Here is a 16310-nt window from a genome sequence, read left to right as displayed (position 1 = left end):
GTGACCTATAAGGGACTGCCTTTCATTCTGAATTCCAGATAACAAAGCCTCTATTTTAGTGACTCAAGAGCCTTGCTACCAGGGGGTTGATATGCCTATTTGAAAGCTGCAAGCTCTTCTTTGTAACTAATTGTGAGAATGAATGAATCTAGCAGGGGACCACATCTGAGCTGCAGCTTCACATCTTTTGGCACGGAAGATGCCTCATCACAGGCGCGTGCAATACTTTCATGCAGAATTTAGGGGGTCACTCAACACTTCCAAGTAGCAGGGAACCACTTGCACCTGTAACACTGAGGCAACAAATTTGTTTCTATTCTACAAACCATTGCCATTTATACCTATGTCCACTTTTTCTAAAAAATATCTTCTTTCTGAATAGTTTGGCAGCATACAAAGTGAAAACTAAGTTAAGCTGCCTATAATAAATTGGGAGACATCATTACTAGAATGGTGCCTAATCCTACTGTATAGTACCAAACAGGGAATTGAAACATAGTCATAATGAAAAAAAATATTAATATCCTTGCTATCATCCTAATTGTCTCATTTAATGAAAACCTCTTATGTGACCAAAAACAATCTCCATATGGTTCTTTAAATGCAAATAGAAGAGAAAAACCATTTATACTGAATAACTGTAATTGGACACAGCATAAGCATTTGCTCAATTCATCAAGCTTTCATCCCCAGATTTCATCCTCACTGGCCACTCAAATCAGCAGAGCAGCTTTTAGGATAAACCAAGTCTGATTCACTTCCTAAAGAATAGGCAAAAGATGCTCATCATCATATCACCTCTGCCTCTCCACCCCCCCCTCCACCAATCCCCCCCTCTATCCCTGTGCCTTCACATGAAAGGAAGCTGGTATGGGGAACCCAAGAGGAAAACATAAAGGCAGTTGAAAACATGCTGAGTTCCACTCTGTTGTGCCCTAAGGGTGGTGCATTAATTATTTTGGGCCAATTAATCTGGCAATAAAATTAATATTAATAGTTCTTCCTTTTGCTTATTCCATTATCTGGCTCCTGATAGGGACTAGCAAGGATTCTTCCTTCTTTAGAAAATGGATGTAAGCCTTGGAGCCTTCAGGACCCCCAGTGAGCTGCCAAAAGGAATAAAGCCAGTTGTAGACTCTGTTTTCAGCTCTCCAGCTTCATTCATTATAAGCCTCTGACAATTTCTCATATTTGGCAGTGAATGGCAGTGAAAACTGCAAAAGCAAATCTCAGATTTCTTTGAATGGGGATATAGCATGGAAAAATACGTCTCATTTAAAGTTCTTCTTCAATAACACTGAGATATTTTCAAGAATCCTGAGGATAGAGGAGAAAGACCACTATTTGTTCCAAGATAAAAGACCATGGTACTAATCCTGAAGGGGGAAAGGGAGAAACAGTGATACTTTTCCATTTGAAAAATACTCAATGTGTTTAAATAAATCTTCACACATACTGAAAAGAAATAGTTAAGTACTTTATTAAAGGATTATTTAATGAATTAGTAAAATCCTCCCCATAATTTCATTTTCTCCAATTATGAAGTCAAATCCAGGGATTCTGACTTTGTCAGCATTTGTACTACTGCTTGAGATGAACCCACGAAGAGAATGATTTCCACTATAAAGGGGCTTGGGCATGTCCATCTTTTCTGAAAATTACATTAACTTAAGGGATAGGGCTTCCCTGGTGGCTCAATGGTACAGAACCCACCTGCCAATGCAGGAGACGTGGGTTCAATCCCTGGTTCGGGAAGATCCCCTGGAGAAGGGAATAGCAACCCACTCCAGTATTATTGCCTAGAAGGTCCCATGAACAGGGGAGCCTGGTGGGCCATAGTCCCTAGTGTTACAAAAGAGTCAGACATGACTTAGTGACTAAAGAAAGAAGGGAAACTTAGTCCTTCAAAAACCAGTGCAAACTCACCCCTTGCATAAAAGGAATACAATGCCCCTGTCACCACTCCTGCAGCTTAGAGTGGGAGCACCACTTTGGTTCTCTGCTGCTGCTGCTAAGTCGCTTCAGTCGTGTCTGACTCTGTGCGACCCCATCCCTGGGATCCTCCAGGCAAGAACACTGGAGTGGGTTGCCATTTCCTTCTCCAATGCATGAAAGTGAAAAGTGAAAGTGAAGTTGCTCGGTTGTGTCCGATTCTTTGCGAACCCATGGACTGCAGCCTACCAGGCTCCTCCGCCCATGGGATTTTCCCGGCTGGAAAATCTGGAGTGGGGTGCCATTGCCTTCTCCATTGGTTCTCTGGGAGGGGCAGAAACAGCTTCTCTCGCATACTGCCTTTAGGAGAAAAACCTGCCACTTACAAACTGTATATATGGTTTGTTCATGGCTAAACTGGCCCCAGGCTGTTTTCAGATTCGTATTAGTAGGCAGTTTCATGAGTCATTACCTTAACTGGGATGAAGCCTGAACACCCACCACTTGGCTGTGTTGGGTCTCTCTGGCTTCACACTGAGGGCTCTTCAAATTCAGACTCGGCAAACTCGGCAAAGGTCTATTGGGCCAGAACCAGAAAATGTGATTTGAGGTTTATCATACTTTGCCTCCAAGGACCTGTGTCATGAATTCTATCTCCCCATGTATTAATTTACCTTAGAGTTATGAGGATTGCTTTTTTTTTTTTCTGAAATGGCAGCCTCGCACTGTCTTTATTATTTAAAGGTTAAGGATGTGTTTTCTAACCGCTAGCCTGCAAAACCCAGACAGTTTCATTTGGTGTAATCCTAGCAAATCCCCCAACACAAGAGTGAAAATAAAGTCTCACGGGTCCTTGAGTGACCATACTTGGTAGTCTGCTGTGAAGCAGGCATTCTGTATATATTTTGTGATCACTTTTTCTTTTCTCCTCCTCTTTCCTTTACCCCCAAAAGAAAGCTGGCACTGGGCCTGTTCCACTTTTAGTGAATTCTCAAGTTATTCAGAGATAGATTAATAAGCTGTCTTGTGACATTCCTCTGTCCTTCCCCACTGCCCTCTGGCCATTTCACTGCTCCTGTGCATCCAATTAACAGGGTGGGTAGAGGGAATAAAAGGATGTGACCTCAACGTGAGAAAATTCTGCTTCTCATTAGAGGTCCTGTTAAAAGATCTGGTGGAAAAACAAGTTATCATAGCACCACTGATCAGCCACGAGGCTTGAGAAATGTCATTCGCTTACAGTTTCTACACCATCATCTAAAAACATTAACATCCAAAGTACAATTGAACACACAGCTGACTGATGAGCAATACCTTTCTCCAGCAGTACTTCAAAGAAGTATACTATTATGAGAAACTCTTAATAAAGTGTAATTTATCTACTCCATTTCATCTTGGAATCCTTTCTTCCATTCTGGCTGCTTCCCTTCTCCTCACCCTTTTGTATCTCATGCACTTTATCCAGCATCTGTTCCCATAGCAACTTGGTCACGCTGCTGTGTTTTCACAAGGATTTCTGGAATATGATCATCATGAAGTCTTAAAGAAGAATGACCTAATAGTAGAATTTCAGGTACTGAGGGGAAAGACAGGAATCTTCCATAATAATAGCTAAATTCTCTTTTGAGACCAACTTTCAAAATCCTTTGATGCTTATTCATATCAATTCTATTAGGGAAGATTTTAAGGTCAAGTATAGTATCCAAGGGCTTCCCTGGTAGCTCAGCTGGTAAAGAACCTGCCTGCAATGCAGTAGACCCTGGTTCAATTCCTGGGTTGGGAAAATCCCCTGGAGAAAGGCATGGCAACCCACTCCAGTATTCTTGCCTGGAAAATCCTCACGGACAGAGGAGCCTGGTGGGTTACAGTCCATGGGGTTGCAAAGAGTCAAACATGACTGAACGACCAAGCACAGCACAGCATACTATCCAAAGAAAAAGATCGTGTTATTCATTCAGGGCAAATTTCTTGATTTTCCCAGATGTAGAAAGTACAATGGAGAAGGCAATGGCAACCCACTCCAGCACTCTTGCCTGGAAAATCCCATGGACAGAGGAGCCTGGTAGGCTGCAGTCCATGGGGTCGCTAAGAGTCGGCATGACTGAGCAACTTCACTTTCACTTTCATGCATTAGAGAAGGAAATGGCAACCCATTCCAGTGTTCTTGCCTGGAGAATCCCAGGGATGGTGGAGCCTGGTTGGCTGCCGTCTATGGGGTCACACCGAGTTGAACACGACTGAAGTGACTTAGCAATAGCAGCAGCAGCAGAAAGTACTATCTAGGTATATCTAACTGTAATTTTAAAAAGTATCATAAAAATACAAAATGCTATGGAAATTTAAATATGGGTGAGTACTTCTGCTGAAGCAGTTAGTTTCTGATATTACTTAGTTTAGTTCTCAGCAAAGGTCCCTACCCTCTACTCCTATGTGATCAATTCTTTATTAGTCCCACCCACCTACCAATCAGCTGTGGCCAAGAGCACTTAAGTGGAGAATTATTGCAGCTGGATTTGTAGAATAAAAGTGCAATCTCAGCTCTGAAAATGCAGTAAGTATGGACTCTGAGTAATAGTTTGCTCACAGAATCTGTAATTGCAGCTGTTAACGATGACATTCTTTGCTGGGCTGTGTGGCTTATTTATCGTGATCCATATGCCAGGCAAGTTGCAAGGCCACCTGTGTTGCCTTACAGCATGCCCCCCCTCCCAACCCCCCGACATGTCTCACAGTCTAAGCCTTTAACTTACTAGTTCATGTATCTTCTTTCCTATTCAGATCTAAGTAGGCACTTGTTTGACAAAAAGGCAAATTATCATCAGTGACATTTGCATTTACCAAAAGGAGGAGAATGTTTTCACTGGCAACATGATAACAGCCACTGTTTCTCTCCACTCCGTTTGAAACGCTTCCTTTATGGTTTGAGGGCTGTTGCTGTACTAACTTTTCACTTTTGGAAACTGAAAGGAAGGGGAGAGTCAGGTAAAGATGCTGTCATAAGACAGAGGTAGGTGAATTCCTTAACAGAAGAGTGACTCTTGTGATGATCTTTTGTGATACCAGGGTTGATGAAATCTTAAGCTACAGAACAGCTTTCTTACCCAATGATATTGGCCTGTCGACAATGTCAGATTTCTGTGTTTTAACACACATTAATGATCACACTAGCAACTGATGATTATGTAATGTAATAAGGACTCTATTATTTGTAACCCTAAGAGAGCAAGATCAGTGATTTCAGATTATGCAACAAGAAGTTTTAACAAATTACATCTGAAAATATCCTTCACCTGTCACATGTTTCTTCCCATGCTGGAGAAGATATATATGTGTGTATGTATACATGTGTGTATATATGTACACACACATACACATACACACACACACACACATATATATATAGATACACACACACGCACTTTCATATATATATTCAGGTTTCCCTGGAGGCTCAGATGGTGGTAAAGAATCCACCTGCAATGCAGAAGACCTGGTTTTGATCCCTGGGTAGGGAAGATCCCCTGGAGAAGGAAATGGCAACGTACTCCAGTATTCCTGCCTAGAGAATTCCATAGAGACAGGAGCCTGGTGTGTTATATGCTCTGTGGGGTTGCAAAGAGTTGGGCATGACTGAGTGACTAACATTTACTTACTAAAATTGACTGAAAATGGAGATTTTCTTGAAACTATGGTAGGAACTTTCCAGAGTAGGTTATTTGAATTTTGGATGTTAAGGACATTTCAGCTTTCCTAGAGAAAGGGTTTTCAAGGAGAAACAGAAGCAAACAAAAGCAAACTGGCACACCAAATGTTCTTGTGTTTTGACCCTGACATTGGAGGGGACAGCGTGCCCCTGTGTAGCTGTTATTGCTCATTATAGCCGAGACACAAAAGGATGTCCACGTTAGTCTCCCAGTTTGAGATGCATTTTCCCTGCTGTACAAGGTCTGAAATTGATGACTTTGGAGGCAGTCCTTGTAGTTCTCATGTGTTTACTCTTAAGTGGAGAAAAAAAATGAACAAGGCAGGGACATGCGCACGCTCATTTAGCAAATTAATGACAGCATCCATGGGCATGTTCATATTTTGTGGCAATTATTTTCTTGTAAATGGTGAATTAAAAATCATAAACTCTTATTGCCAGAATGGATTAGCGAGTTAATGTAGTTTGAATTCTATGAATTGCATCTGTAGAAAAAGTATTATAGGGGTGATCAGTGATGTGTCGGGGGCAGACTTACATGAGCTGCAGAACCAGGATTGCTGTACAGAGCTTTTGAGTGCCTGCCCAAAGTTCATTTCTTTCTTTTTTTTTTTTTTAAGACCATATTCTATTCTCTGGGTAAGTTTTTCATTCTTGTCCCCACACTGATCAGAAAGTGAAACTGTCACAGTCATGGTGTTCATGAGTTATACATGACACATCTCACCCTTTATCAAAGCTGCTGGGAAAAAGTCAACCTAATTTTTTCCCTCCTGTACACGCATCCATTTTTGTATTCTCTCATTTTCAATATCTGCCTTTTCAAGAATGTGTTCTTCTCAGGCCTGTCTCTGTCAATTCCGTTTTCTCTTGATTTTCCTCTCTGACTGCTCTCTAGTTGGCCCCTTCATTCTTGGATTCTGGATCTCTTTGAAACAGGGAATGGCCCTCTACCCTTTCTCGGCAGACATCTACCTGCCTTGCAGAGAAGAGAGAGGCAGGTAAGATGTCTGTAAAAACAAAGAACAAAAAATGGAAATGACAGAGTAGGCCAAACAGTAAGAAAAATGAGGCTTTGTCTCCAGAGTGGAGTGGGGGAGGGACACAAAGGGAAGGGAAAGCAAACGGCGCTGGCAAAACTTGTTCTCTTTTCATTCTGGGCCTGCGAGGTGGGTAAGGCGACAGGATATGCGACTCGTCAGTGCCTTTTCCCTACCATTCCTCAAGCTGAGCCCAACGCTGCCTCCTCATCAGTGCTGCTCTGAACAGACTCACCCCTGCTTTTTCTCCTCAAAGTAAGACAGTCCCTTAATGAATCTCTCTAGTTTACTTTCAACTCAACCACAACATTAGCCCAGTAACGACTAATGGTTGGTTTAAGCAGCAGACTCACAGGTGGGGCCCATGTAATCTTTTGCCTATTTTAAAGCCCTCTGCCTTCAGACCTGGGAAGTATCATCTCAAACTTCCTTTTTTATATTCAGGCACCTAGTTCTTCAGGCTGAGCAGATCCTTTGTTATTGCTTAGTTGCTAAGTCATGCCTGACTCTTTTGCAATCCATGGACGCAGCCTGCTAGGTTCCTCTGCCCATGGGATTTCCCAGACGAGAATACTGGAGTGGATTGCCATTTCCTTCTCCAGGAGATCTTCCTGACCCCAGTGATTGAACTCAGGTCTCCTGCATTGGCAGGCAGATTCTTTACCACTGGGCCTCCAGGAAAGCCTGAGCATATCCTTAGTAGGGGTTAAATAATGCTAAAGGTTACCCTAGTAGGGAGAGGAGGTGTGAGCAACTTGGTTCTTGGATTCAAGACTCTGAGCTCCCTCACCAGTACCAAGACGACACAATCTAAAGCCCCATAACGGCAGCCCAGTTAGCAAACTTGTAGATGGGATCAGGACCAAAGTAAGACTTTCCCGTGACATCCCCCAAGGTGGAGTGTGGTGGCGGGAACGGCCACACACACTTGTCGTATTTTTGCCCTTCTCCCACTTCCTTGACCAAATGTCACATGAAATATGGCCAGAGGAATCCATACGGATATCAGGGCCTGGAAACTACATGGATATACCCAACCCATTCTATTTTTCAAGTTCATTTAGTAAAATCCTCTTTTAGCAGTTGCCCCCAGTTACCTGTTGATGCTGTTTTTCTGTGCTAACATCTGCCAGTCCTTGCCTTTGGCATTGGGGGTGTCAAACGTAGCACAAATCCGCTGTCTGATGGAGTAGGGGATTTTGAAGGCTTTGGGGCCAGTCTGTGCAGGAAAAGTGCTGTCCTCTTGTGCAAAGAAAGTGATGGTCTCTCTTTCACTCTATAAACAAAACAAAGAAAACAGGATCAGAGCTAAGTAGCAGCATTGCTGATCAACACTCTTGTTTTTTTGAGAAAAGCTGTGTTAACACATATGCAAAAAATGCTTGCCCATGATGGAGTCTATAAAATACATGGACAAGCTCTCTCTCTTCTAACATAGTAAATAACGTCTCTAGTAGCTTAGTAAATTGTCAACTGGAGATTTACAGCAGGCTCTTCCACTCAGGGGAGTCACAACCTTCAGCTTCCTATATCCAAGGAGGTCTCAGCTGAGAATATCATTAGATTTTTAAAAATATTCTCAATGTAAGAGAAAAAAATCTAGAATCAGTCAGAAGAAGGTACCCAGTGACAGATTTCACTTCATTGTAAGGAGACCTTCTGAAAGTCAGAGCTGATCAGAGAATGGGCTGATCATAGGAGCTGGCTGGGAAGCCGCATGTCAGGAAAGCTACAAGGGGGAACTGATTGTATGTTGATCATTTTCAAGTTTGTGTTTCTCCCAATCCTAACATGTGATTCTATAGTAAATATTTTGGTCTTCTTTCAGAATGAAATTGCTTTGGTAAAATAGGAGGCAGCCATGAGTCAGTGATGAGATGTGCATTAGCTGGTGGAGTGGTCCAGGCTGGAGAGCTCCCGCTTGCTGGAATGCCCACTCTTCTGACTTAGAGCTGTCCAGTGAGGATTTGTTATTTCAGTGCATCATGGCAGTTAGTTCATCATATCCAATGTGAAATTACACATCTATCCATCACGTTGGAACAGTTGCTGAAAGTTTCATATGGACTAACAGAATTTTAAGGCCTGAAGAGTATTTTGAATCACTCCTATGATTATGATGGATTATAAGGCAACAGGAATTCTTCAGATATGACTAACATCCCTAATCAGTTGATTATGAATTGACTAAGAGATTTTGCTGAGTGGACCTGACTTAATCAAGTAGCCCTTAAGAGAGAAAAGATACAGCTCTTATCCACAAGTATCTCTCCTGGTGGCTTGGAAGAAAGCAAACAGCCATGCTGTGAACTGCCTATGGTTGGGAGCTGGGGCTGGGGATATGTGGCTAGGACCTGAGAGTGTTCCCTAGGAGCTGTGAGTGAACCCTGTCTAACAGCCAGTAAGAAAAAGCGGACTTCAGTCCTACAGTCCAAAGGACCTGAATTTGTCAACAACCCTAATAAACATAGAAAAAACCCTCTGAGCTCTAGATGAGAATATGTTCCCACCACCACCTTGACCTCGGCCTTGTGAGATCCTGATCAGAGAAACCAGTTAGGCCATGCCTAGACTTCTGCCCTACAAAAAATCTGGGGCAATAAATGGGTGTTTTTTTCTGATAAATGTGTGGTAATTTGTTATGCAACAAAAGAAAACCAATACAAAGGGAAATTAAAACACAAATCTGAGGTTGGGTAAAGGGACTAGTTCAGTTCAGTCGCTCAGTCGTGTCCAACTCTTTGCGACCCCATGAATCGCAGTACGCCAGGCCTCCCTGTCCATCACCAACCCCCGGAGTTAACTCAGACTCACGTCCATCGAGTCAGTGATGCCTTCCAGCCATCTCATCCTCTGTCGTCCTCTTCTCCTCCCACCCCCAATCCCTCCCAGCATCGGAGTCTTTTCCAGTGAGTCAACTCTTGGCATGAGGTGGCCAAAGTACTGGAGTTTCAGTTTTAGCATCATTCCTTCCAAAGAAATCCCAGGGCTGCTCTACTTCAGAATGGACTGGTTGGATCTCCTTGCAGTCCAAGGGACTCTCAAGAGTCTTCTCCAACATCATAGTTCAAAAGCATCAATTCTTCAGCGCTCAGCCTTCTTCACAGTCCAACTCTCACATCCATACATAACCACAGGAAAAACCACAGCCTTGACTAGACGGACCTTAGTTGGCAAAGTAATGTCTCTGTTTTGAACATACTATCTAGGTTGGTCATAACTTTTCTTCCAAGGAGTAAGCGTCTTTCAATTTCTGTTTAAACCCCAAGAAACTCTCCTTGGCATTAGGAACTTGTCAACTTGTGCTGACCTTTCATGCCCTTCCTGAACTGCCCCGTGACTTCCCCTGATGCTTTTTCTGAAACTTACACATCTTCCTACTGTGGACATCACAGCCACAGTAGCACTTGTCTGCTAGTGTCCAGGCTCACACAGCTATATGACTTCAGGCTTGCTGAGTTTTATATCTTCAAAAATCTGTTAACTGAGGAAACTGGTTCATGCAAAGGTCTTATTAAAGAATGATTATATATATATATACATACATATATATATATATGTATATAGAGTTTTTCTGTAAACATTTAGGATAGTGACCTTTGGGGGGGCTGTGTTTTGGAATCCAGTGCCTTAACCCAGCATTCCCACAGAGCATCTCAGAAGATGTTCCAAGAAAGAGCAGTCCCATGGTCAACTACATCTGAGAAATGCGACATACTATATCTTGTTCTTGGAAATTAAAAATACATGTTACCAGATTCAACAAATTCTACTTGTTTTACTTTTAATCCCTGGACCATTATAGAACAATGCTCATCCAAATTCTTCCAGTTTTTGAGTTAGCATAAACAGAAAAAGTGTGGTTTTCAGAGTCAAAAAGGTCTTGCTTTGAGGTACAAGTTTCCATTTTCTAGCTCAGTGACCTTGGGTACTACTGGACTTCCCCCAGGCTCCTAAACAGTCTCTAGCATTTTTAAAATAGACTCCACAGAGGTTATAAACTTTGGTAGAAGTCACCCAGATAGATGTTACCAGAGCTGAAACTAGAATTCTGATACCCTAACACCTTTACCAGGACTTACTTCACTACACTACCCTGCATCATAATAGCTACCAAGAACCCACAGGGCAGAGTGGTTCGGAAAAATGCTGAGTGATATTAGCATTTACTTCAAGAATTAAAAGTAGGACTTCAGGAACTCATTTACAGAACAGAAAGGAGACTCAGAACGAATTTATGGTTGCTAGGGGGAAGAATCGGAGAAGGCAATGGCAACCCACTCCAGTACTCTTGTCTGGAAAATCCCATGGATGGAGGAGCCTGGTGGTCTGCAGTCCATGGGGTCGCTAAGAGTCAGACACGACTGAGCGACTTCACTTTCACGTTTCACTTTCATGCATTGGAGAAGGAAATGGCAACCCACTCCAGTGTTCTTGCCTGGAGAATCTCAGGGATGGGGGAGCCTGGTGGGCTGCTGTCTATGGGGTCGCATAGAGTCGGACATGACTGAAGCGACTTAGCAGCAGCAGCAGGGGGAAGAATGGGGGGAAGAGATAGTTAGGGAGTTTGGGATGGACATGTACACACTGCTATATTTAAAATGGATAACCAACAAGGACCTCCTGTAGAGCACAGGGAACTCTGCCCAATGTGATATGGCAGCCTGGATGGGAGGGGAGTTTAGGGGAGAATGGATGCATGGCTATGTATGGCTGAGTCCCTTTGCTGTTCATCTGAAATTATCACAGCATTGTTAATTGGCTATACTCCAATGTAAAATAGGATGTTTAAGTTAAAAAAAAGGATTTAAAAAATAAAGATGAAAAAAAAAAGAGTAAGAGGACTTCATTTGAGTTGACCTTGAAGGATGGGTAGCTGTTGAATGAACGGAAATTGACTGGATAAGTGCTTATTTCTGGCAGAGTAGCCAGTTCCTTTCCGATATTTAAGATGTTTATAAAATAAACTACCTCAGACTTCTTACTGCATAAAATAGGTTGCAAGATATACCACTTTTTATCATGGTGTGTAAAATTTCTTTTAGCTTTTAATAATGCAAATCAAGTGGGAATAGTTTCTTTAAATATTTCCTGACTTAAGGCAGGAAAATGTCCTTAAAATGAATAGTAAAAACCACAGGGAGAATGAAAGGAATTCTCTATGAGATAATATGGTAGTTGTCGTTGTAAAAATGGCACTGAAGAGTGATAACATGTGAAAAGGTGGCTTGCCAATGGAATGGGGTATCCATGCCAAAACATGACAAGAGACAGATGCCCTCATGGCATCTATGATTGGACCAATTCAACCAAGCTCTGTCTTTCCTGTTGGCAGAAGAAAGACCACCTCAATACATAAAGTCTTCTGGAAAAAATGGACAGAGTGGTATGATTTGAGGGTGAATAAAATATTACATGAGACTTCTAAAAATAAGTATTTTTTTCTGCTTAGTACACTTTAATAAACGGGCCCCCCTGTCCCTCAAAGTTTTGAAATGTAAATATTTCCCAAGTGTACGGATGACACTTTACATAATATTTGTGATGCATTCTAAAAGACATCTGGGCCAACTAAGAAGAATCCAGTGGCTCCATCTTCTGATGGTTTAAATTGAATATGCAGAGGAACAGTAGATTTTCATGCTCTGCACATAAGAGATAAGCTGCTGCTACCTGGTTAATGCAGGAGCTGTAAATCAGGGAGGAATTCCAAATATTCTGTCGACTTTGTAACAGACAAATCATCCCCCACCACTTTTGGAAGAAAGATAACAGCATTGCTTGAAGGGAAAATTTTAACATGCAAGATTCCCATTTTAAGTTGTTTCTACCAAAAGATAGATTCTTTAATATTGTTATATTAATAAGGAATGAGGAAATAAATGACTTGGGGATTCTTCCCTTCTGTTCAATATTAGCAAAATTATTTCGCTTCAGTCCACGGGGCTTCCCTGGTGGCTCAGACAGTAAAGAATCCACCCGCAATGTGGGAAACCTGGGTTTGATCCCTGGGTCAAGAAGATCCCCTGGAGGAGGGCATGGCGACCCACTCAAGTATTCTTGCCTGGAGAATCCCCATGGACAGAGGAGCCTGGTGGGCTACAGTCCATGGAGTTGCAAAGAGTCAGACACAACTGATTGACTAAGCACACAGAACACACACCAGTTTGAAGACTGGCAATACTGTTGCTTTATAGAGTATCAATTAGTGATCATCATTAGGTGATTTAGTTGGGTTAATTTAAGGAGAACCAACCTGCTTCTAAAGACTGACATAATAATGGCCACTCTAAAGAACAGAAAAGATATATTACCTTAATCACTGAAATACTTTTTAAATTTGAGTGATATAAATGATTATGTTTGGAAAGCCATTTAGATAAGAGGCATGAAGGGACATGATGGATGTGGGGCCGAGCAGAAAGAACCAAATGTCTTCAAATGAAGACGCTCACTGCATTAATTAATTTAAAATCAATGTTTATACACACACACACACACACATATATGTATCTTTTATCTCATGGTTCTATTGTAAATTAGGGTAGGAAGGAGGAGCTCTGAGCCTAGATATGTGGGAATTATTTTTTTGGGGGGTGGATATTTAAGTACATATTTCAAAGACATCTGTTGGAAGCTTCAAAGTTTTACTTCTATTATTATTATTAATCAATGATGGCCTATTACTAACTTATTAAAGCCACCTAACAGAATCTTTCTGCATTAGTGTAGTGACCATGAAATATGATGCATTTTAACAATTTATCTATTATTTTGCCTCACTGATTGATATAGACCCATGTCTTGAATATATCCTGCCTCACTCCAGGTATTCCCAACTTTCTCAGAACTTTATCTTCATTTACTTTGAACCGTCTACCATAAAAACCAAATCATTTTTAGGGAGAAGATGTTTTTTAATCCCAGATATACCACCAGATGTGTGTTTTCTCAGCGATGAGACAGTCCCAGGGTTGGAAGGACCTTGAGTGATCATTCAGTCAAGATGATCTTGACGTCTGTTTTGCAAACAGACGTCTATGTAGGGAATCAATTCTGTTCCTGAAGATCAGCAGAACGAATACTTAATTCCAGCCCAACAGACAAACAGATGCATCTCATTCTTCTTCAGTCTTGAGGAAAGAACCTTCTAATTTTCATCTACTTAGACTTAGGGAAAAATGCTGATGTTGTAATGTTTGTCACTACTGCCTAAGCCCTTAAAAGAGGGGGCTTGTATTATGGACAAGGCCTATGGTTAGGACTAATAAATTAAACCCCCTTGATTGGGAGCCGGATGTAGTACTGAATAGAAAGCCAGACTTTGATCTTAAAGTCAAGTGTCTCAGCTGGGAAGTCTGGCTACTCATCTGGTTCACTCTGTGATCTTGGATAAGAAGGCTGACTTCCTTGAGATTGTTTAAAATTGTGATGGTATAACACTAACCTACAGAATTCTGACCATTATACATGACAGCCTATGAAATAGGACCTGAGATATAGTGGCTTTTAAAAATTAATTTTCTTCTGACATTGAAAATGATGGTCAGTGAGATCTGCCTAAGAAATAGTCTGGTAGAAAGAAATGCGGATGAACTGGGCCAAAATTCAGCAGGGACACTTAAAATTATTAATGAAACGATTCTCATAGGATCAAGCAAGTTAATGAAGCTTCTTAAGAGCAGCAGCCTACAAATCAGAGAGCTGTAGTCCAACACTGAATATCTAAATATTATTCTTATACTTTTGCCTCCTTTTATCAAGAAAGATGGTGATGTCATGTTCTTTAAGGCTTTCCAAAGTGACTGTAAACTTTGCGAAGCATCAGAATGGGAGAGTCAAGAAGATTAACTTTATTAGCTCATTTTCTCTCCATCAACTTTTAGAGTTTATTTAAGCAAGATGCAAAGGTACCAGGATGTAGTATCAACCTTATTACATTTCTTTTACACAAACATCTTGTAATAGCTGAAACTGATTTTCAGTATCTGGATGCCTTAGAAAGTAAAAACACCTTTTAAACCTGGAATTCTTTTGTTGACCCGTTAATAGATACTTATGGAAATTTTCATCAGTGGCACCTTTATGTCCTGCCTTTCACTCTTCATTCTGAAATGCAGCTCTTCTCAGAGTTGCTTTTTATTTTAGAACTAACTCCCATATGATTTGTGTTTTAGTTTGAAATGTATTGTGTTAAAAATGCCATGACCGTTCAAAAAAGAGACTCTAAATATATCTCACCTGAGGTTTCTGCATCTACCTTCCCCACGAGGACTACCTTAGCGCATAGTGCTAATTGGCAATAACGAATGCAAATATGGTAGAAACATGTCAGTTAAAACAGCTATCAGTTTTGAGGCACACTCCTTTGGAAAGCCATCGCATTTCAGAGGAAACTATTTGGGGGAATTAGCAATGCTCATTTTGCATAAATAATGAAATGCAGTGATAATGGAGAGAAGTGGTGATGCTATGCAGACTACATGTTTTGAGAAAAATCAAAACCTGAGATTGGTACAGATACAAAAGGTGTTAAACCTTCTGCTAAGCGTGAACGGATGAACATGTCTTATTTACATATGGAGACATAAAAGTGTACGAATATGTATATATGTTGATGTTTAGTCACTAAGTCCTGTCTGACTCTGCAATCCCCTGGACTGTAGCCCACCAGGCTCCTCTGTCCATGGGGTTTCCCAGGCAAGAATCCTGGAGCGGGTTGCCATTTCCTTTCTCCAGGGGCTCTTTCTGGCCCAGGAATCAAGTCTGCATTTCCTGTATTGGCAGGTGGACTCTAACACACCCACCAGGGAAGCCCATATGTGTATATACATGTACATGTTCTAAGATGAACAAAACAGTGTGTGTTTTTCTAAACTAGCCAGGGATTACCTTGAAATTGCCAAATAAGGTGTCATCAGCTCCCGATTCTGCTCTTCAACTACTCTCCCCTGCTGAAATACCCATTCAGGAGGAAAGGCCATAGTCTGCTCAATCAGCTGAAGCTCAGAGCCGTGGAGTCATTCAGTGGCTTAGGGCCAATCAAAGCCATGGCAGTGTACAAGTTCCCGAGTGACTTCTCCTCTGATTCCCATTCTAACTCTGCCCTTGAGCAGTCATGTGACCCTGAACAAGGTCTCATCCCTTTCTGCACTATGCCCTTACTTCGGAGAGTGAGATTATTATCAGTCCTGTCTCACTGTACTGATGAAATCTAGGCTTCATGGAAATGCGGATGTGTAGAACCCTGATCCTAAAGGGTATCAAAAAATTATAAGACAGTAAGGAAACAAAGCCTTGAAAATGTAATAACAGATGGGGAAACTGACTTCCAGAAACTCATCAGAACTGGCAGAAAAGCAGCCCAATGGTGACCTTGTGTTTTCTTATGGTATGTGTCTCAATTCAATAATGAATCTCAGCTGATTCCAGGTCTACCATGAACTGTTCGATTGGTTGTGGTTTTGTGTATAAAAAGCCCTGGACCAGTTCCTTCCCCAAAGGCCCCTTCGCAGAGCCTATGCTCTAATGGGTTATGTTTCCAGGTCCAGTTCAATTCTTCAGCCTGCGAAAAAGTTGATTTTCCCTTATCAGTAATGAGGATTAAAAGAGTGAGTGCATTTTGAATCTCTTTC

The 16310-nt window shown here is 41.5% G+C and overlaps 1 protein-coding gene across 7 annotated transcripts in view; it reads right to left on the bottom strand.

Moving 5' to 3' along the window:
- UNC5D (unc-5 netrin receptor D) overlaps nt 1–16310 on the bottom strand; it is a 638805-nt gene that overhangs the window by 12385 nt on the left and 610110 nt on the right. For all 7 annotated transcript variants that reach the window (XM_004021770.5, XM_042241215.1, XM_042241214.1 and 4 more), the window contains one exon: nt 7773–7951. In XM_004021770.5, the coding sequence (XP_004021819.1) occupies nt 7773–7951 (179 nt within the window). The remainder of the gene's footprint in view (nt 1–7772; nt 7952–16310) is intronic.

Source organism: Ovis aries, chromosome 26 (assembly GCF_016772045.2).
Source record: "Ovis aries strain OAR_USU_Benz2616 breed Rambouillet chromosome 26, ARS-UI_Ramb_v3.0, whole genome shotgun sequence".
NCBI classification, from domain to species: domain Eukaryota; kingdom Metazoa; phylum Chordata; class Mammalia; order Artiodactyla; family Bovidae; genus Ovis; species Ovis aries.
This window is presented reverse-complemented; position numbering and strand designations above follow the sequence as displayed.